At 43.4% G+C, this 22,759-nt stretch overlaps 1 protein-coding gene and 1 pseudogene across 3 annotated transcripts; one reads left to right on the top strand and one right to left on the bottom strand.

The window, feature by feature from the left end:
* Window positions 1-6,685: 6,685 nt before the first annotated feature.
* Window positions 6,686-18,192, bottom strand: LOC129471874 (histone H3.3 type 2-like; annotated as a pseudogene).
* On the top strand, window positions 17,693-21,981 carry PNRC2 (proline rich nuclear receptor coactivator 2). 3 transcript variants are annotated; one of them, XR_010118928.1, is made up of 3 exons: window positions 17,693-17,823; window positions 19,482-19,683; window positions 19,990-21,981. XR_010118928.1 is itself a non-coding variant. In XM_055260941.2 (2 exons), the coding sequence occupies exon 2, from the start codon at window positions 20,008-20,010 to the stop codon at window positions 20,425-20,427; it is 420 nt and encodes a 139-aa protein (XP_055116916.1). In that variant the 5' UTR covers window positions 19,490-19,683; window positions 19,990-20,007; the 3' UTR covers window positions 20,428-21,981. The 3 variants fall into 3 exon arrangements, 1 of the variants encoding a protein (XP_055116916.1); XR_010118927.1 differs by lacking the exon at window positions 17,693-17,823 and adding an exon at window positions 18,376-18,559; XM_055260941.2 differs by lacking the exon at window positions 17,693-17,823 and having other exon boundaries at window positions 19,490-19,683.
* The last annotated feature ends 778 nt before the right edge of the window (window positions 21,982-22,759 follow it).

Here is a 22,759-nt window from a genome sequence, read left to right as displayed (position 1 = left end):
ATACTTGCAAATCATACAACTGATGAAAGATTGTCTAGGGAGAAAGTCTCCTAACACTGGGTTTTTCCTCCACTCTCACATCACAACGATCAACTACACAGAAGAAAACTTCTGCGACTAAGGGAGGAGACCACCTCTCATCTTTTTTTTTTTTTTTTTTGAGACAGAGTCTCGCTCTGTTGCCCAGGCTGGAGTGCAGTGGCGCAATCTCGGCTCACTGCAAGCTCCGCCTCCCGGGTTCACGCCATTCTCCTGCCTCAGCCTCTCCGAGTAGCTGGGACTACAGGTGCCCGCCACCACGCCCGGCTAATTTTTTTGTATTTTTTTAGTAGAGACGGGGTTTCACCGTGGTCTCGATCTCCTGACCTCGTGATCCGCCCGCCTCGGCCTCCCAAAGTGCTGGGATTACAAGCGTGAGCCACCGCGCCCGGCCGACCACCCCTCATCTTGTCTTATGCCCAATTTCTGCCTCCAATGAAAGAAGAAGTACAAACTCAAAGGCAGAAATGACATCCACAGGCAGACAGCCCGGCACCAAGCCCTGGGCCTGGTTAAAGATTGACCCCTGACCTAAACCAGTTATGTTATCTATAGATTACAGACATTGTATGGAAAAGCACTGTGAAAATCCCTGTCCTGCTCTGTTCCGTTCTGATTACTGATGCATGCAGCCCCCAGTCACGTACCCCCTGCTTGCTCAATCCATCACGACCCTCTCATGCAGACCCCCTTAGAGTTGTAAGCCCTGAAGAGGAACAGGAATTGCTCACTCGGGGAACTTGGTTGTTGGAGACATGAGTCTGGCCAAAGCTCCCAGCCGAATAAAGCCCTTCCTTCTTTAACTCAGTGTCTGAGGGGTTTTGTCTGTGGCTTGTCTTGCTACATAACCAAACGTGTGCAGGTCTCTCCCCACCACCAACCAGCAGACACCCGCCAGGTGGCCTCCAATTCAGGTCTGACGCTATCTACCTGGAGACAGTGCCAGATCCCACAGGTTGAGGGTTCAGTCCCCAAGACTGCTCCCTCCTTCTCCACTCTCCCAGTCACAAGTCTGGGCCTCCAGAATTTCTGACCGACTGGCTTCAAGCTGGGGTTCCCCCAGCCTCCTCTTTGGATTCAATTAATTTGTTAGAGCGTCTCACAGAACTCAGAGAAACTCATTTACTAGTTTACTAAGAAAGCTATGTTAAAGGAAACAGATAACCAGCCAGATGAGGGGATACATAGGGTGAGGTCTGGAAGGGGCCCAATCGCAGGAGCTTCTGGCCCCGTGGAGTTGGAGTGCACCACCCTCCCAGCACCTGGACCAGTTTTTCTTCCCCTTCCTGCTGGCTTCCACGTGTTCAGCTATCTGGAAACTCTCTTGACCTAGTCCTCTTGGATTTTTATGGAAGCTTCATGATATTAGCATTCTTTCCCACAGGGTATAGAGTGGGAACCTCTCATTGGAGAGTCTTAAGATGCCAAGTCCTGCCTTGGGGCAGATGAAAGGAGGCAGGGGAAGGTCAGAGACCTGCCCCTGAGGCCTAATGCATCCAACATTATAACGAAAGACTCTAGCCTTCATAAACAATTGTTGGTGATCACAATGGGAAAAATATAATGGGAATGGACAAGGAAGCTTTTTAAAATGCACTTATTTATTTATTTATTTTTTGAGATAGAGTCTTGCTCTGTCACCCAGGCTGGAGTGCATTGGTGCAGTCTCGGCTCACTGCAACCTCTGCCTCCTGCGTTCAAGTGATTCTCCTGCCTCAGCCTCCTGAGTAGCTGAGATTATAGGCATGAGCCACCATGCCTGGCTAATTTTGTATTTTTAGTAGAGATGGGGTTTCTCCACGTCACTCAGGCTGGTCTCGAACTCCCGACCTTAGGTGATCCACCTGCCTCGGCCTCCCAAAGTGCTGGGATTGCAGGCGTGAGCCACCGCGCCTGGCTGCCTGGCTAATTTTTTATTTTTTGTAAAGACAGGGTTTGATTATGTTGCCCAGGCTGGTCTTGAACTCCTGGACTCAAGCGATCCTCTTGCCTCAGGCTCCCAATGTTCTAGGATTACAAATGTGAGCCACCACTCTCGGCCTACTTCTTCTTCTTCCCCATTTGTAAATACACATAACATAAAATTTACCAACTTAACCATTTATAAATGTACAGTTTAATGATATTAAGTACATTTGTATTCTTGTGCAACCATCATCACCATCCATCTCCAGGACTCTTTTTATCCTGCAAAACTGAAATTCTGTACCCATTAAATAATAACTCCTCATTTCCTCTCCTCTCAGCCCCTGCAACCACTGAAGTTCTACTTTCTGTCTCTGAATTTGACTACTCAAGAAACCTCATGTAAGTGGAATCATACAGTATTTGTCATTTGTAATTGGCTTATTTCACTTAGCATAATGCCCTTAAGGTTCATTTATGTTGTATCATGTGTCAAGATTTCCTAACTTTTTAAGACTGAATAATATTCCATTGTAAGTATATTATACATTTTGCTTATCCATTCATCCATGGATGGACACTTGGGTTGCTTCCATGTTTTAGCTATTGTGAATAATGCTTTGAACATGGGTATGCAATTATCTGAGACCCTGCTTTCCGATTCCATATCCAGAAGTGGAACCGCTAGCTCATATGGTAATTCTATTTTTAAGTTTTTGAGGAACTGCCATACTGTTTTCCACAGCAATCATACCAATTTACATCCCCACCAATACTGCACAGAAATTGCAATTTTTCCTCACCCTTGCCAATACTTGTTATTTTCTGTTTTTTTTGTTTGTTTGTTTTGGATAGTAGCATCCTAATGGGTGTTGCGTGGTACCTCATTGTGGTTTTGATTTACATTTCCCTCGTGATTAGTGCTATTGAGCATCTTTTCATGTGCTTATTGGCATTTGTATATCTTCTTTGGATAAACGTCCATTCAAGCCCTTTGCACTTTTCTTTTTTTTTTTCTTAAAGAGACAAAATCTTGCTTTTTCACCCTGGCTGGAGTGCAGTGCCATGATAATAGCTCACCACAACCTTGAACTCCTGGGCTCAAGCGATCCTCCCATGTCAGCCTCCCAAGTAGTTGGGAATACAGGCATGCATAGCACACCTAACTAACTTTTAATTTTTTTGTAGAGATGGGATTCTCACTGCGTTGCCAGGGCTGGTCTTGAACTCCTAGGTTCAAGTGATCCTTCTGTCTCAGCCTCCCAAAGTGCTGGGATTACAGGCATAAGCCACTGCACCCAGCTCTTTGCCCATTTTTGAATCAGTTTATTTCTTTTGTTGAGTTTTAGGAGCTATTTATAAATTCTGGATATTACTCCCTTATCAGATATATGATTTGCAAATGTTTTCTCTCATTCCATAATTTTCCTCTTCCTTCTGTTTGATAATATCCTTTTTTTTTTTAGACAAAGTCTCGCTCAGTCGCCCAAGCTGGAGTGCAGTGGCGCAATCTCGGCTCACTACAACCTCCGCCTCCTGGATTCAAGCGATTCTCCTGCCTCAGCCTCCCGAGTATCTGGGAGTACAGGTTTGCGTCACAATGCCTGGCTAATTTTTGTATTTTTAGTAGAGATGCCATTTCATTATGTTGGCAAGGCTGGTCTCGAACTCCTGACCTCATGATCTGCCTGCCTTGTTCTCCCAAAGTGCGAGATTACAGGCGTGAGCCACTTTGCCCGGCTGATAGTGTTCTTTGATGCACAAAAGTTTTTGATTTTCATGTAGTCCCATTTGTCTATTTTTTCTTTTGTTACCTGTGCCTTTGGTGCTATAATCCAAGAAATTATTGCCAAATCCAATGTCATGAAGCTTTTGCCCTATGTTTTCTTTTAAGTTTTATAGTTTTATCTCTTACATTTAGGTCTTTGATCCATTTTGAGTTAATTTTCACATATGATGTTAGGTAAGGGTCTAACTTCATTCTTTGGTATTTTACATCTAGTTTTCCTAACCCCATTTGTTGAAAAGATTGTCCTTTCTCCACTGAATGGTTTTGGCATCTTTGACAAAAATTATTATACCATGTATGTGAGGGCTTATTTCTGGGCTCTTTATTCTGTGCTATTGGTCTATATGTCTGTCTTTATGCCAGTACCATACTATTTTAATTACTGTAGCTTTGTAGTAAGTTTTGAAATCAGGAAATGTGGGATGTCCGATTTTGGTCTTCTTTTTAAAGGTTGATTTGGCTATTCAAGGTCTCTTGAAATTCCTCATGAATTTTAGGGTGGATTTTTCTATTTCTGTAAAAAATGTTGGGATTTTGATAGGTATTGCATTGAATCTATAGAATGTTTTGAATAGTATTGACATCTTAACAATATTAAGTCTTGTCTAATCTATGATGTCTTTCCACTTACCTATGTCTTTGATTTCTTTCAGTAATGTTTTTTATTTCTCATTGTATAAGTCTCTCACCTTGGTTAACTCCTAAGTATTTTATTCTTTTTGATGCTATTATAAATGGAATTGTTTTCTTAATTTCTTTTTCAGATTATTAATCATTAGTGTCTAGAAATGCAACAACTGACCTTTGTATGTTGACTTTGTACCCTGCTACTTTGTCAAAATTTTCAGATAGTTTGAACAGTTGTGTGTCTGTGTGTGATCTTTACGCATTTCCACATATAAGATTATACCATCTGAAAATGGAGAGAATTTTACTTCTTCTTTTCCAATTTCAATCCGTTTTTTTCTTTTTCTTGACTAATTGCTTTGGCTAGGACTTTCAGTTATATGTTGAACAGAAGTGGTGAAAGCAGGCATTCTTGCCTTATTTCAGTCTTTCACCAGGGAGTATGATGTTGGCTGTATTTCATATATGGCTTTTATTATGTTGAGGTATTTTCTTCTGTTCCTAGTTTGTTGAGTGTTTTTATAATGAAAAAATGTTGAATTTTGTCAAATGCTTTTTCTTCATCAATTGACCTATCATGTGGGGCTTTTCCCCCTTCAACCTATTAATGTGGTATATTACTTCGATTGATTTTCATATGTTAAACTATCTTTGCATTCCAGGAATAAATCCTACTTGGTCATGTGTATAAATAATCCTTTTAATATGCTATTGAATTCAGCTTGATAGTATTGTATTTTGTTAAGAGCTATTGTATCAATGTTCATAAGGGATACTGGTTCACAGTTCTCTTTTCTTGTGGTATCTTTGTCTATCTTCAGTATCAGAGTAATGCTGGCCTCATAGCATTTGTTAGGAAGTGTTTCCTTCTTCCATTTTTTTGAAAGGTTGAGAAGGGTTGGTGTTAATTCTTTAAGCATTTGATAGAATTCATAAGTGAAGCCCTCAGGTCCAGGGCTTTTCTTTGTCAGGAGATTTTTTTTTTTTTTTTTTGGTCAGGAGATTTTCCATTACTGATTAAATCTCATTATTAGTTATAGGTCTATTCATATTTTCTATTTCTTCATGATTCAGTATTAGTAGGTTTTGTGTTTCTAGGAATTCATCCATTTCATCTAGGTTATCCAATTTGTTGGTGTATAATTATTCATAGTATTCTCTTATCCTTTTCATTTGTGCCCACTATCACTTCTGATTTTAGTAATTTGAGTCTTCTCTCTTTTTTTCTTAGCCAATCTAGCTAAAGGTTTGCCTATTTTGTTAATTTTTTTGAAGAACCAACTCTGGGTTTAAAATTTTTCTCTATTATTTTTCTTTTTCTTTTTCCTTTTTTAAATTTTATTTATTTATTATTATTATTATTATTATTATTTTTAGTAGAGACAAGGTCTATGTTGCCTAGGCTGATCTTGAACTCCTGAGCTCAAGTCATCCTCTCACCTCAGCCTTATAAAGTGCTGGGATTATAGGTGTAAGCCAATGTGCCTGGCCTCTATGAATTTTCAATTCTCTATTTCATTCATCTCTGCTTTAATCTTTATTATTTCTTTCCATCTGCTAGTTTTGGGTTTAGCTTTTCTTTTCCTAGTTCCTTAAGTTGTAAAATTAAGTTGTTGATCTGAGATATTTCTTGTTTTTTAATATAAGCACTTACAGCTATAAATTTCCCTATGAGCACTATTTTCATTGCATCCTGTAAGTTTTGATATGTTGTGCTTTCATTTTCATTTGTCTCTAAGTACTTAAAAATTTTTTTATGTATTTTAATAGCAAACTTACAGGAACAGCACAGAAGACAGACAACATTAAACATACGTACTTGCATGTAGGACAATTCACTTAGAAAAGCATAGTGAATGGATGGAATCTACTATGTGACATCTTAATGCTACAAACACCATTTAGTTGCCATCAATAAGAAATGTACTTCTTTTAGGCCGGGCGCAGTGGCTCACGCCTGTAATCCCAGCACTTTGGGAGGCTGAGATGGGTGGATCACGAGGTCAGGAGATCCAGACCATCCTGGCTAACATGGTGAAACTCCGTCTCTACTAAAAATGCAAAAGAAATTAGCCCGGCATGGTGGCAGGCGCCTGTAGTCCCAGCTACTCGGGAGGCTGAGGCAGGAGAATGGCGTGAACCCGGGAGGCGGAGCTTGCAATGAGCCGAGATTGCGCCAGTGCACTCCAGCCTGGGTGACAGAGCGAGACTCCGTCTCCAAAAAAAAAAAAAAAAAAAAAGTACTTGTTTTAAAAAAATCCAAATGCTGGCATTGTCCAGAAAAATTTAACAGATTTATAATTATTGTAAAGTTGAACTGCTGAAACTTGTTCACTGAAACATTTTAACTTGCATTAATGCTTTACATCTCTGCATTCATATTAAAAATTCACACACAAACGAAAATGGAAAAACTGCCAATACCTGATTTCTGTCCCCTATTTTTCCACTCGCAATCATATACTAGGTACCTTTTGACCCCATGGGAAAAAAACATCTAACGTTCAGAACTACCAATAACAGGAAGAAGAGAATTTTTTTTTGAGAATGAAATTATTCCCATCATAGTGGATTCTTAAGCACGTTCTCCACGTACGCGGCGTGCTAGCTGCATGTCTTTTGGCATAATTGTTAAACGTTTGGCATGGATAGCACACAGGTTGTTGTCTTCAAAAAGGCCAACCAGATAGTCCTCACCTGCCTCCTGCGAAGCACCAATAGCTGAGCTCTGAAAGCGCAGATCTGTTTTAAAGTCCTAAGCGATTTCTCGCACCAGACGCTAGAAGGGAAGTTTGCGAATCAGAAGTTCAGTGGACTTCTGATAATGTCTAATACCACGGAGTGCCACAGTACCAGGCCTGTAACGATTAGGTTTCTCCACCCCTCCAGTAGAGGGCGCACTTTTTCGTAGCCAGTTGCTTCCTGGGTTCTTTACCACCAGTCGATTTGCGGGCAGTCTGCTTTGTACGAGTCATGGTGCAGAGACCTCCTTACTTACCCCCCCTTCTCCTTCGGCTGGAGCTCGGCGAGTGAGAGGTGGCGCTGGCCTTGGAGAGTGACAGCGGCGCGGCGGCGGCTGTGAACACAATTCAAAAAAATTTTTGTTTTTAATTTATTTTTTAGACAGTCTCACTCTGTCACCCAGGATGGAGTGCAGTGGTGCAATCTCAGCTCACTGCAACCTCCACCTCCTGGGTTCAGGCAGTTCTCCTGCCTCAGCCTCCTGAATAGCTGGGATTACAGGTGCATGCCACCAGGCCTGGCTAATTTTGGTATTTTTAGTAGAGACTGGGTTTCACCATGTTGGCCAAGCTGGTCTTGAACTCCTGATCTCAAGTGATCCACCCACCTCGGCCTCCCAAAGTTCTGAGATTACAGGCATGAGCTACCATGCCTGCCCTTTTATAAAAAAAAAAAAAAAAAAAAAAAAGCAGGGTCTCACTCTGTCGCCCAGGCTGGAGTGCAGTGGCACAATCATAGCTCACTGAAACCTTTGCCTCCCGGGTTCAAGTGATTCTTTTTTCCTGTCTCAGCCTCCAGAGTGGCTGGAATTACAGGCGCGCACCACCACGCCCGGCTAATTTTTGTATTTTTAGTAGAGATGGGGTTTCACCATGTTGGCCAGGCTGGTTTCGAACTCCTGACCTCAAGTCATCTGCCTGCCTTGGCCTCCTGGATTTCTGGGATTACAGGTGTGAGCCACCATGCCTGGCCTTAACTATAGTTAAGAGTTGCAATCAGGGAGGAAGAAGGGCAGAAGACAGTAAGAAAGTTCCTACTTGAACTCTTGTGACATTTCCCTGGCCTGATAGATAGCTAAAGCTGCCTCTTTCTCTCATGGCACTTGTTCTTCAGCAAATTATCTTCATGAGCTCTCTTGGCTGCAATTCCTTCACAGTGGGCAATGCTTCTCCTTAGGCTGACTGCTCCCTTAGCTTCTGCCTCTTAATACAATATCTTGCTGTAAGACTGCCATTGCAGGGGCCACACTTGTGGGCTTTGAAAATGGCTCCAGCCAGGCAGGTGGCTCACACCTGAAATCCCAGCACTTTGGGAGGCTGAGGCAGGCAGATCACTTGAGCCCAGGAGGCAGAGGTTGCAGTGAGCCGAGATCGTACCATTGCATTCCAGCCTGGGCAATAGGAGTGAAACCCTGTCTCACAAACAAACAAACAACAACAACAACATCTCACAAACAAACAAACAACAACAACAACAACAAAAACACATGGGGGTCTATAAATACTCTAGTTTCTTTTTCTTATTTTTTTCTAATCAGCAATGAGAATATATGTGCAATTTTACTGGCCAATAATAGCATGGAACCAGAAGGGTGGCTACCTCCCATTTAGAGCATACTGTATTCCGAGCACTTCCTAGCAATATGGACCCTGAAGACTAGATCGGTGTAGCAGAGAGGCTAAGAGCAGGTTTTGGCATCAGGCTGACCCAGGTTCAAGTTCGAGGTGCGTGACTTTGGGCAAATGACTTAGCCTACCTCTTTGAACCTCAGTTTTCTCATCCATTTAATGAGGCAATACTACCAGTGACCTCAGTAGCTCGTGATGAGAATTAAATAAGATAACGCATATCAATTGTTTAGGACAGGCCGATGCAATGGCTCATGCCTGTAATCCCAGCACTTTGCGGGGCTGAGGCAGGTGGATCACTAGAGCCTAGGAGTTCAAGACCAGCCTGGGCAACATGACGAAACCCTGTCTCTACAAAAAATACAAAAATTAGCCGGGCATGGTGGCATACACCTGTTGTCCCAGCTACTCGGGAGGCTGAGGCAGGAGGATTGCTTGAGCCCAGGAGGTTGATGCTGCAGTGAGCCGTGATCTCACCACTGCACTCCAACCTGGGTGGCAGAGTGAGATCCTATTTAAAAAAAAAAAAAATTTTTTTTAAAAATTGCTTAGGACAGTGTACCTTGCTCATAGTAGAGTGCTTGATACTTACTGTTATTATTTAATGTGCAACACATTTGTAATATGCAAAAGATCATACCTTTGAATTGCATAAGTAACAGTTATAACAAAACAAAATAAAGATATACCAGTCAAAGGCAAGGAGATGGTATAAATATTCAATCACGGTGAACTGGAATCAAGAGATCAGACCGAATTTGAGGAAGTTACTTCACCTCCTCTTGCCTTGGAAACTGTGGGCGAATGGCAACTCCTTTGTTGCCTGCTCTGCCCAAGAGTGGAAGTCATGCCATGGTGTCACCTAGCAGTTTTTTTTTTTTTTTTTTTTTGAGACGGAGTCTCGCTCTGTCATCCAGGCTGGAGTGCAGTGGCACAGTCTCGGCTCACTGCAAGCTCCGCCTCCCGGGTTCACGCCATTCTCCTGCCTCAGCCTCTCTGAGTAGCTGGGACTACAGGCGCCCGCCACCACACCCAGCTAATTTTTTTGTATTTTTAGTAGAGACGGGGTTTCACCATAGTCTCGATCTCCTGACCTCGTGATCCTCCCGCCTCGGCCTCCCAAAGTGCTGGGATTACAAGCGTGAGCCACCGCGCCCGGCATACCTAGCAGTTTAATCATGTGTTAAGACTATGTCAATCTGTTCTTTTTTTTTTTTTTTTTTTTTTTTTTTTCTTCTGTGGCAAAATCCAGGCTCTCCGGCCATGGAAGCTTGACTCATAGTCTCTTTCCAAACCCAAGCCATCAGCCAGAGAACAAACACCGGCTTGCCTGAGTCAGTGGAAATTCCAGATGTTTGTAGCTCATTAACTGCCAAATTGACAGCTATGGAGGCTGTGATGAATAAGTGGACCTCATTAGCTCCATGTTCCCCAGAAAAAGCTGTCCCACAGCCATACTTTGTACAAAGGCCATACATAACATGTGATCTTTAAAAAACCTTTTAAAATTCTTTTGACTATTTCCTGTCAAAAGAAATTCACCGCCAGGCGAGGTGGCTCACGCCTATAATCCCAACACTTTAGGAAGCCGAGGCGGGTGGATCACCTGAGGTCAGGAGATAAAGACCAGCCCGACTAACATGGTGAAATCCTGTCTCTACTAAATACAAAAAATATGCTGGGCGTGGTGGCACATGACTGTAATCCCAGCTACATGGGAGGCTGAGGCAGGAGAATCGCTTGAACCCAGGAGGCAGAGGTTGCAGTGAGCCGAGATTGTGCCATTGCACTCCAGCCTGGGCAACAAGAGTGAAACTCCGTCTCAAAAAAACAAATAAATTCACCAACGTAAATTCACCAGCTCCTCTTACAGATCCAATGTCAGCAAAGCAGCTATAAACAATAAGGACAGACAACAGTATCCTCAAAGCTAGAAGCCTGGGGCTGACTTTTAGCTTGATGGTGGGGGCATGCATGGATACATAATTTCTGGAAAGTATTCGGTAATATGTATCAAAAGTCTTACCTATATATTTACCTTGTGACCTAGTACTTTCTCCCCTAATAATTTATTTAAAGGAAATTTATTTACAGAAATGAAGATTTATTTATAGGGACATCCAACTCAGCATATAATACTCAGCATATAATAGCAAAAAATTGGAAATAACAGTGGAGAATAGTAAATTAATCAAAGATGGTCATAACATAAACTATGACTAACAATGAATGTATATATACATGGAAACATGCTCACAATATCCTGAGTTTAAAAAGTGAAAAAAGGGGTGGGCGTGGTAGCTCACACCTGTAATCCCAGCACTTTGGGAGGCCAAGGTGGGTGGATCACATGAGGCCCAGGCGTTCAACACCAGCCTGGCCAATATGGAGAAACCTCGTCTCTACTAAAAATACAAAAATTAGCTGGGCGTGGTGGCACATGCCTGTAAGCCCAGCTACTCAGGAGGCTGAGGCAGGACAATCACTTGAACCTCAGAAGTGGAGGTTGCAGTGAGCTGAGATGGTGCCACTGTACTCCAGCTTGGGCAACAGAGCTAGACTCTGCCTAAAAAAAAAAAAAAAAAAAAAAAAAAGTGAAAAAAGGTAACAATAGAATATATACCACTTTTCATCTTTGTAAAAAGGAAAAAAAAAAGCTCAGTAACTAAGGGCTTTCTATGTGGCAGGCACTGTTCTAAGTACTGCAGAGATGTTGACTGACTTAATCATTACACAAATGTTAGGTATTGTTATTATCCCCATTTCACAGATGGGGAAACTGAAGCACGGAGAAGTTAAACAACCTGCCAAAGTCAGTCATATGCCAGAAAGCCACAGAGCTAAGGTGTGACGCTGAGCAGGTTTTGGTGTCTGTGCTCCCACCACAACTCACACTCTCTCCTGGTATAGAAAAAAGCCTGGAAGGACATAGCTTCCAAGCGTTCACAATGCTTACTTCTGGGAAGTGAGATGTTGAGTGATTTCTGCTTATTTTTTATCTGCCTTTTCTATAGTTGATGTGTTATGTAATGAGACAAAACTCCAAAGAAAATGTTTAAAATACAAGATCTTTGTTGCAGAGGTGAACGAGTCTCTCTCAGCCTCAGTTTCTTTATCTTTAGAACAGCAACTGTGCCTACCTTATAAAGCTCATGGTAGGATTGAATGAAATAAAGTGAAAGCACTGGGATGACATAGATTTAGAATATGTTAAAAAGATATGTAGAAGATGTTAAAAATGCTAGGGGCTATTACAATACAAAGTAGAGGCCGGGCGCAGTGGCGCTGAGCCTCAGTTTTTCACCTGTGAAAATGCCAACAGAGGCCCGAGTGCGGTGGCTCATGCCTGTAATCCCAGCACTTTGGGAGGCCAAGGCAAGTGGATCACTTGAAGTCAGGAATTCAAGAACAGCCTGGCCAACATGGTGAAACCCCATCTCTATTAAAAATACAAAAATTAGGCCAGGCACAGTGGCTCACGCTTGTAATCCCAGCACTTTGGGAGGCTGAGGCAGGCGGATCACTTGAGATCAGGAGTTCAAGACCAGCCTGGCCAACGTGGTAAAACCCTGTCTCTACCAAAAATCTAAAAAGTTAGCCGGGCGTGGTGGTACAAGCCCGTAATCCCAGCTACTTGGGAGGCTGAGGCAGGAGAATCGCTTGAGTCTGAGAGGTGGATGAGCCGAGATTGTGCCACTGCACTCCAGCCTGGGCGACAGAGCGAGACTCTGTCTCAAAAAAAAATTAGCAGGGTTTAATGGCAGGCGTCTGTAATCCCAGCTACTCAGGAGGCTGAGGCAGGAGAATTGCTTGAACCCAGGAGGCAGAGGTTGCAGTGAGCCGAGATCGCGCCACTGCACTCCAGCTTGGGTGACAGAGCAAGACTCCATCTCAAAAAAAAAACCCAAGAAAACACAAACAAACACAAATAAAACGTAGAAAGTGATAAAGCAAGCATGTTTTAGAGGAATCCAGAGAATGCTGTCAAGCAAACACTGTGTGGGAGCTTCAGTGGTTTCATGTCTCCTTTGATTCTCTTTAGAGCCTCCCATTATTTCTGAGCTGGGGATGGTGTGTCTCTTCCTCATGCCACAGGTGTGAATAGTTGGGGGACAGGTATTGTTATGGTCTTACATGTAAGTAGATGGCTCCGATACACCATTATTTTGGGGGGAGTGAGCACGGTGTGTTCCAGATTTCCTCTTCCTATCAACGCAGGTAGCAGTCTCAGCCTGTTTCATAAGTTCCTCTCAAGATCGCTGCCCGTCTCTCCGTTCAGCCAGCTTCTGGCCTGGGGACTGAGGCCAAAACTCTGGAATGGACCAAGAATTAGACGGCTGGGATCAACAAACTAGCAAGGAAGCCCATGGCCGAGCTTGGGAGTCCACCTGCGTGAAAATCACTTTTAAAAGCTAATCTAAACAACTCTGGGTGTTCAGGAGCTAGTTTCTGACTTTTTGGGGTTATTTGGTGTTATCACCAACTTTGAGAATTATCTAGGACAAAGGGGGTCTCCTTCATAAATATGCCTCCACACCAGGGGATTGCCCTTAGCAAAACTGAAAGCAGTGATTCTCAACTAGAGTGAGACATTGGAATCAGCTGGATTGGAATAGCCGCACCCCGCCGTGCTCAAAGATTCTGATTCTGGGATGGCGTCTGGGCATCACAATCCTTTAAGGGTCTTGAAGGTTGGACCACTGGATCAGCGTCGACAGGAGGCGTGGGAGTTCAGCATTGACTTCCTGTGCCCCGTTTAGTAATTAGACCGAAATGGCTGCAATGGTTAAGAACAGATTTGACACTTCTCAGGAACCTCTGAGCAAGCAGGGAGGCAGCAGATGCTTCCCCAGGAAATGAATTCATGGTGTGGGGAGGGGTGTGTGTTTTGCAATCAGTTTGGCAACAAGATCAGAGCTCTGAGGCACATCGAAACAGTGGGCAGGTGTTCCATTTCACTCTTCTGGCAGGTTCTAATAATTTGCTTGCTTCTTCAAACTGAATTAAGCCCTGAGCGGACAGACCTGCCAACATTCAAAGTTGACCATCTGATTTCATATATGAGCTTGAAGAAGAAAAAGAACCAAACCAGCTTTTGTTCTGAAATGGACTCGCTAGGGCGGGGGTGGAGTTGCGGGATAATATTAAAGTACCTAACATTTTTAGCATGTTCTGTTTATTTATTTTTGAGACAGGGTCTTGCTCTGTTGCCCAGGCTGGAGTGTAGTTGTGTGATCATGGCTCACTGCAGTCTCGACATCCTGGGCTCAAGGAATTCTCCCACTTCAGCCTCTCAAGTAGCTGGGACCACAGGAGCACACCACCTCCCACTCCCAGCTAATTTCTGTATTTTTTGTAGAGATGGGGTTTCACCATGTTGCCCAGGCTGGTCCCGAACTCCTGGGCTCAAGTGATCCTCCCGCGTCTGCCTCCCAAAGTGCTGGGATTACAGGTGTATTCTAAATATACATCATAAAAGTGCTTTTACATTTATTATTTCATTGGCTCCTACCATGAGCTCAAAAGACAGGGAGGATTGCCATTCTACAGATGAAGAAACTGAGACTCAGTCTGAAGGCCAGTCGATTCTACTATAGACTTATTCCAAAGCCATGGCAAACCTGGGTGATTTCTCCAACTACCCTGGCACTGGTGCGGTTGTATGCCTCAGCCTACAACTTGTCTCTCCCCCAAAGCTGGGCTTTCAGAAACACTTTCTTTCTTTTTTCTTTTTTTTTGAGACGGAGTTCTGCTCTTGTTGCCCAAGCTGGAGTGCAATGGCACGATCTCGGCTCACTGCAACCTTTGCCTCCCGGGATCAAGCGATTCTCCTGCCTCAGCCTCCCAAGTAGCTGGGATTACAGGCACGTGCCACACGTCCAGCTAATTTTTTGTATTTTTAGTAGAAACAGGGTTTCACCAAATTAGCCAGGCTGGTCTCGACCTTACCTCAGGTGATCCGCCCGCCTCGGCCTCCCAAAGCGTTGGGACTACAGGCGTGAGCCACTGCGCCCAGCCCAGAAACACTTGCTTTTTGCTCCACCTCTACTTACAGATTAGGTAGATAATGTTTTCCTAATGATCTCATTGATTTTGGTTGCCACTGATACATAGGTCAAAACAGATCCTCCAGTGAAAAAATTTCAGCAAGTTGTGAGAGTCCCCCTCCTTTTCTACTTTATTCGCAGGGTCCAGTAACAATGTTTGTTACCTGCACCTCCTGGGTGAGGTTAGCAGGCTGATTTTGGCCTTGCCTGTCCTTGACTCTCAGGGGAAGAAGGGAGGGAATAAATCTTCCCAGACACCAGTTTCCCTCTCTGGTAAATTGTAAAGGAAACAGCTTTTGGGTTCCTTTAGGGCCAGGATGGAGCCTCCTTCACTGTTGTATCCCCAGGGCGTGGCATAGTGCCTGGCACAAAGTAGGCACCAGATAAATCTTTGCTAAATATTTTGTATTAAACATCCATGTATTTATTATGCATTTGGCTTCCAGTTTAGGTGAGCTATATCCTGAGAGCTATTTGTCGGCACCAACATTTTCCTATTTGAATTGAGAACTGCTAATAGGATTGTGCTGGTGGAGCTGAATTTAAAGGCCACATAGGTCTGGCAGAGGCTGTATCAGATGTCCCAAAAAAGGTATTATTTTAACTTCTCCTCTCTAGTTCTGAGCTGTTGCAAGCACTTGGTTAATACTAATGAATGATGAGGCTGGAGCTAGCCTGAGAGGGTGCTGGGAGTCTGGGATGCAGTAAAAGTTTTAACAGTGCTTTCCCCAAGGGCATCTCGACTCTGACTTTCTGGCAAAGAAACCGGTTCTGCCAGATGGTAGGATGGAGGCTTCTTGCTGCCCGAACAGCCCCGGCAGCCCAGTCAACAGTCAGTGTCTGCTCTGGGCAAAAAATCTTTTAGGTGCTGGGGAGCACAGATGCTGCAGGCAACCTGCAGCCTGGCCTCTTGAATCCCAGTACCTGGCTTTGAACTCAAAACCGTCTTGAGTCTCAGATTCTTCATCTGTACAGTGTGGATGAAAACAGCTCCTACCTCACAACATTATTGTGAGGATTAAATGAAATGATGTAAGAAAAAAAAATTTAGCACAGGGTAGGGGGCAGAGTAAGGATACTCTGTGTGTGTTTATACATTTCCAATGTTATGTGTGCGTTTATGCAGATAAAATTCAGAGTGGCTGAAGAGATGAATTTTTTTTTTTTTTTTTTTTTTTGAGAGTGTCTTACTCTCACCTAGGAGTGCAGTGGTGTGATTGCAGCTCACTGCAGCCTCTACTTCCTGGGCTCAGGTGATTCTCCCACCTTAGTCTCTCAGGTAGCTGGGACTACAGGCATGTGTCACCATGCCCAGCTAATTGTTTGTATATTTGTAGAGATGGGGTTTCACCATGTTGCCCAGGCTGGTCTCAAACTCCCGAGCTCAAGTGATCCTCCTGCGTCGGCCTCCCAAATTGCTGAGATTACAGGTGTGAGCCATGCCCTGCCACGAAAAGACTAACTCTAGATTGCAATGGCTTTGAATAACTTTCTAAACGTTTAGAGTTTAGATTTTATTCTGTATTACAATTTGGAGCCATGGAAGTGTTTTTTTGTTTGTTGTTTTTTAAAGTGACACCATTAAAAATTCACTAAATACAGCTGGCTATTATCTGGCTAGACGTCTAAGCAAACTTCTTGAATGTTTGCAAAACAGATTACACTTTCACTAAGACACCTGTTGGTTTACCACATAGTTCTTATTTGATTATGATTAGCATCAGAAAGTCCCTATGCTCAAAAATACCTCTTTTATCAAATTAATTAACAAACTGCATCTCTTAAGATGCAGTAACTTTTCTTAAGATCCAATGGCGCCGGGCGCGGTGGCTCACGCTTGTAATCCCAGCACTTTGGGAGGCCGAGGCGGGCGGATCACGAGGTCAGGAGATCGAGACCACGGTGAAACCCCGTCTCTACTAAAAATACAAAAAAATTAGCCGGGCGTGGTGGCAGGCGCCTGTAGTCCCAGCTACTCGGAGAGGCTGAGGCAGGAGAATGGCGTGAACCCGGGAGGCGGAGCTTGCAGTGAGCCGAGATTGCGCCACTGCACTCCAGCCTGGGTGACAGAGCGAGACTCCGTCTCAAAAAAAAAAAAAAAAAAAAAAAAGATCCAATGGCTAGAATATAGGAATTTGGGTTGGATTGGGAAGTGGGGGATAACGGTGGCAAAAAATTGAAGATTAAAAAACGAAATACAGGCCGGGTGTGGTGGCTCACGCCTGTAATCCCAGCACTTTGAGTGGCTGAGACGGGCGGATCACGTGAGGTTAGGAGTTTGAGACCAGCCTGGCCAACATGATGAAATCCTGTCTCCACTAAAAATACAAAAATTAGCAGGGTGTGGTGGCAGGCGCCTGTAATCCCAACTACTCAGGAGGCTGAGGCAGGAGAATCGCTTGAGCCCAGGAGGCGGAGGTTGCAGTGAGCCGAGATTGTGCCACTGCACTCCAGCCTGGGCGACAGAGGGAGACTCCGTCTCAAAAAGAAACAACGAATTACATGAGATTTATAGAAAGTTGGTAAATATAAATTCTGTAACGTAAACTTGGGTATATATGTGTATACACGAACAAACTGTGAATGTAATGAGACTGATTTTGTACCGTTTATCCCAGAATTATTCACGCTCATTGAAATTAGTGCTCTCTTAAAAGATTCACATTGGGTTGCTTATACATTTACTCCAAAGAAATTGCCATTTTCCCCTTACCTGCATCTGGCTGGCATAATCAACTGAACAATATTCTTTCTTCCCTTTTTTTCACTTACAAGTGGGGCAGAAAGGGGAAGAGAGCAGTCCTCATTGTTTCAGCAAACTTACGGTGCACTTACAACGCGCGAAAGCGCTGTGCTCAGAGAAACAAAACCTAACCGGTTGTGGCCCTCGAGGGTGTGTGGGTGGGGAGAGCTGCAGCCACAGGAAACTGTAACAAGGCGCATGAAGGGCTCTAATTGAACTTAAGAACCAATGGGGCCACCAAGCAGGAAGTGACTGACTTGCCCGCCTGTGTCTGAACCGTCTTCACAGGGAGGCAACTTTTGAGTAATTGCGGGGCTGGAGGGTGGGGGCACCGGAGGGAACCGCGGGGACGCGCCGGCTTCGGACGCGGAGTTGTGGGTGTGGGAGACAGGCGACCCAGAATCCGAGGCCCGAGGCGGGCGGGGGCTGCCCTGGCAAGCGGCTTTCCGGAGTATCCTCCATCTGTCAATACAGGCTACAGGACTCAGTGGCCCTAATTCGAGAACCAAACGTCCCCCGCCAGTCAGTCTTTTCCCCCGGGGCAGTCCCAAGGGCGGCGAGCCCGCGCGCACGAGAGCCGAGGGGGAGGAAGAGCCGAGAGCTAGCGGCCGGGGCCTCGGCGGGCCAGCGCCGCGGGGAGGCCGCCGGGAAAAGGACTGAGACACCGGTGGATCGAGCAGTTACTCCCGGCATGCTCCTCCTCCCCGGACGGATTTCAAACCTTCTGCAGCCCCACCTCCGCGCCTTCGCCCCCGGCCTGCCCTAGCAACAGGCGGCGGCCCGCTTCTCATTGGCCAGGCCCGCGCTGTCGTGTTTTGATTGGCCGCGGAGCCTCCCGGCACTGCTTCTGCGGTCGCCACCGACTCCATTTTGTCGGTAGAGGCAGAAGGAGGAGGTCGGGTTGTAGAAGCTGGGGTGGCCGGCAGCTCGCTCATCGGTGCTCGTGGGCTTTGTCGGTCCGTGCCTCGTCTCTCCCTGGAAAGGGAGGGAGGCTTCGACGTCGAGAGGGAGCCGCTGCCGCCGTAGTTCCGAGCTTGAAGTCAGTAAGTAGCGGCTGCGCTAAGGGCGCGGCCATGTTAGTGGCCGCGCTCCCCATTGTTGGGGGAAGGAGGCGAGCGGAGGCGAGATCCGGGTACCCCGGGCGGGCGCGGGCGGTCGCAGCGCCGCGACCCCTGCGGCTCCGGAGAGAGGGGGCCACTGGGAAGCCAAGCCCGTGTGGCGTCGAAGGCGGAGAGTTTTCCGGGTTCGAGTTGTGAATGGCTCGCAGTCCGGAAATGGCAATTTATTTAGGGTTGTTTACCTGTTTGGAAGGCTCTCTTACCCCTTTGAAAGGAGGGGCTTAACTATTTGGTAACTTATTTTCTTGGAACATCAAATTAAAACCAAACCTTGAAAGTTGAGCTGTTCCCTCTAGGGAGACATTTTTATATATTTAAGATGGGCTTAGACTGTTAGGGCTTGTGAGAACTTATTTTAAGATGGGGAGGAGGCGAGGGTGTTCATAACCAAAGGAAACACTGCGTGATGTCTGCATGTTCCAAGAGACTGAAAATGGATGTGACATGTGTGGAAAGATTGGAAAATTCTGGTGGGAGTTTAAAAACACAGTCTCTTTAGAAAATCTGTCTGAAGCCAATTTTTTGATATGACTCAACATTTAACACTTCCTTGATTTTATACGCGAGAGAATCTGAAGGTCTTTCCCAGGAAAAAGATAAAGATAAAACTTATTGCGGGACTTGGAGACACTTATAAAAATTCCCCAGGAGTGACTGGATCTCAAGGGTGAAGAGAGTTTTTAAATGGTCGTGGTTATGAGGTCAAAGAAAGCCATCTTACGAGAAATTTTCTACCTGTTCAGGAAGTAGCCTTTACAGTCAACGATTTTCGTAGTAAATCTAAATGATCATTTTCTCAACGTGTTTTTGAAATAATGAAGTAATCTTTACTTTTCTAGCTAGGACTTCTCTCAAACTTGTGTGCTGAGGAGACTCAGATGTTGGCCTCAGCTCCTAGGCTGAACTCAGCAGATCGGCCCATGAAAACTTCTGTATTGAGACAAAGGAAAGGATCTGTCAGAAAGCAACACTTGTTATCTTGGGCTTGGCAGCAAGGAAGAGGACAGGTAGTGGAGATCCTGCAATCTGAAAAGCAGACTGAAAGGTAATCATCATAATGGGCAAACGTTTTATGATGGAGCCATCCTAAACTAATAGTTTTTATTTTAAAATAGATTATGCAGATTTGTGGGTAAGCCCATTTTTCTTAGGGAAGTATATAACAATAAAGGTTGTGCATATATTGAAGTCTGAACGGCTTGCTTTTTTGAGTTTAAAGCAGCTGAATAGCCTATTATTGAGTCTTGTCCAAAATATCTGGAGTTATAAGTTGGAGCCATAGAAACTTCTTAAAGATTTAGAACTTTTCTTAATGGAATTTTACTCAGTATTTGTTTCCATTCACTTGTAGGTGACAAAGAAGCTGAAGATGGGTGGTGGAGAAAGGTATAACATTCCAGCCCCTCAATCTAGAAATGTTAGTAAGAACCAACAGCAGCTGAACAGACAGAAGACCAAGGATCAGAATTCCCAGATGAAGATTGTTCATAAGAAAAAAGAAAGAGGACATGGTTATAACTCATCAGCAGCTGCCTGGCAGGCCATGCAAAATGGGGGGAAGAACAAAAATTTTCCAAATAATCAAAGTTGGAATTCTAGCTTATCAGGTCCCAGCTTACTTTTTAAATCTCAAGCTAATCAGAATTATGCTGGTGCCAAATTTAGTGAGCCGCCATCACCAAGTGTTCTTCCCAAACCACCAAGCCACTGGGTCCCTGTTTCCTTTAATCCTTCAGATAAGGAAATAATGACATTTCAACTTAAAACCTTACTTAAAGTACAGGTATAAAATAAGACAAATGTTTATGTTCACGGATAGTTGTCAATTGGTCTGAAACAAATTCGCTAGGGAATCTGTAGAACTGCTAATTAATGTAAAAAAAAAAGACTTCATCTCGTGTTGTGTGCACTGTGATATAATGGTAGTATCAGTGCAACTTAAACTAATGATTGTACTTGATATAAAGTGTTCTCAACTGAGTAACTTTTAAGTGGAAACCAAGTTTAGATTTGGGGAGTGGTAAAGGAATCAGCTTTTTCTATTGTTAGGGGAAGATAGTAAAAGATAGTAATTTATCATTCATGGACCAGTAGATTGTTGAAAGTTGGTGAATCGGATTATAAGCTTCTAGCTAACACAAGGATTCAGAATTAGGTAAACATCTGAAGGTTTAGTATATTAGAAACACCCAAACCAGTAATATGCTAACAACCTGATGCACTGCTGAAAGAAAATGTGAATTTTTTGTAATAATTGCATTTTAGTGAATTGTACAGTGGGTGGAAAGGGCATTTGGAGCTCATTAGAATGAGACGTAGTACACCCCAATGGCCCTGTTTATTAAATGTAGTGGATTAAGTGTCAACAAATACACCAAAACCATTTTTTATAGAAACAGTATTTAATGGTCACTCAATAGCTTTCAAAATACATTTTTGTATTACAGCACTGCACAAGCTATTCTAATAGTGATCTGGCCTCCTCATTCCTGCAAAGCTTGCTTTGGGGAGTTGGATAATGTGAAAATTTTAAGTACGTAAGGGAGAAAGCCATGTAAATATCTGTAATAAACTTGTAGCATATGTAAAGTTTTCTTGGCCTTTATCTTACAAAAATGGAATATTTTAGTATGAATTTGCTGAATGTAAGACCGTGGACTGTTTTTTATAGTATGGCCTAATTTTAAAGGTCCAAAATAACTTGTTTTAAAGTTTGCCCTTGTGCTAAAGTGCCAGTGTATGTATATTATACTTGATTTGGTTGTAAACTATATTTCAAAGTAAATCCTAGTGTAATAAGTTTTATAACTAAAAAGGTTTAAGCTGCTAAAACTATTTTTAAGAGATGTGAAATGCAGTATGGGACTATCTTTTTTTCCTCCTGTAAGCCCAAAGATTAGAGTCCCTCCAACCTTACAGATTTTTAGCTTTCACAATCTTACAACCTAGGATACAGGTAGTTTCGAGTTATGGTGCCAGTGATGTTTGGTTTTTGTTTGGTCAAAGGGGTAGGTGCAACCCAACGGACCACTTATGCAAAAGATGTAAACTCTTGCATAATACATTGATAACATGTTTTGCCAACTTTAAATGCTTAAACGTAAGCGAAACCGGTAGCAAGTATGTGGGTCAGTTTAAAAATTTTGATTGTTAATGCCCTATTTTCTAATTTGGCACCTCTTTTGATGCCTAAGCAGCTAAGCAGATGCCTAAGCTGTATTTCTCCAAATAAATCAAGATGAAGTACTGCCCAAGTTAAATATTGATAGCCTAAAGACAAGTTTATGTAGTACTTAATGTACATGATATGAATTTGAAGCATAAAATTAAAATTTTTTCCCCATTGGCTTGGTCTTATTTTAAAAATGGTTTTGATTGCTTAATATTCTTTTTAAAAATGTGTTTTGTCACTGACTTGAAGCTCATAATACACTCACAATACCCAAAACTTGGATTTCTCAAACTCCAGAACTATGAGCCACTAAATTTCTGAATATATATATATATATATAGTCACAACTAAAACGTGATAGGACTGTTGGCTTGAAAAGGGGCAACTAGTTTGCTGACTGATACAGAAGATACTAGGATTTGACAGCTATGCAATTAAGCAACTACTTGGGATTTCTCTCCCAGTAGTGTTAACAAAAAGCAAAAAAAAAAAAAGGCCACACGTGGAAAACGGCACAAAGCTTTTGAAAGTTAATTCCATGATCTAGGTTCATAGAGAAAAATTACAAGCGAATTTATCAAGTTGACAACCCTTGTACTTTAAGTATGTTGACAAATGAAAGCATGTAAGGGGACCCCTCAGAAGAAAAGCATCACAACCACACCTTTCTGCTGCAGATTCCAAATGATAGGGCATCTTAAAACTAGTCTGAGTAATCCTTAAAATTCTACAACTAGTCCCATGGCAAAGCTGTATTTTTTCATGCAAACTAGGAAACGATTTGGAGTTAAGGCAGAACCAGCATTTGGGTGTTCATTTTGTTTGTTTCCAGGGTAATTTCTGTGACAATGCCAAGGACTGCAGAACTGAACTTCACGTATTGAACAAATCTCAGCCTAGGTGTCTGTTAGTTTTTAAGCTATATATTGGATATACTAGATTTTTAGTG

The sequence above is a fragment of the Symphalangus syndactylus genome, chromosome 22, assembly GCF_028878055.3.
Source record: "Symphalangus syndactylus isolate Jambi chromosome 22, NHGRI_mSymSyn1-v2.1_pri, whole genome shotgun sequence".
Lineage (NCBI taxonomy): Eukaryota > Metazoa > Chordata > Mammalia > Primates > Hylobatidae > Symphalangus > Symphalangus syndactylus.
The sequence above is the reverse complement of the archived record's forward strand: the minus strand, read 5'-3'. Positions and strand labels throughout refer to the sequence as shown.

Coding starts and splice junctions, on each gene's coding strand:
- PNRC2 (XM_055260941.2), top strand. CDS start 20,008: ATGGGTGGTGGAGAAAGGTATAACATTCCAGCCCCTCAATCTAGAAAT.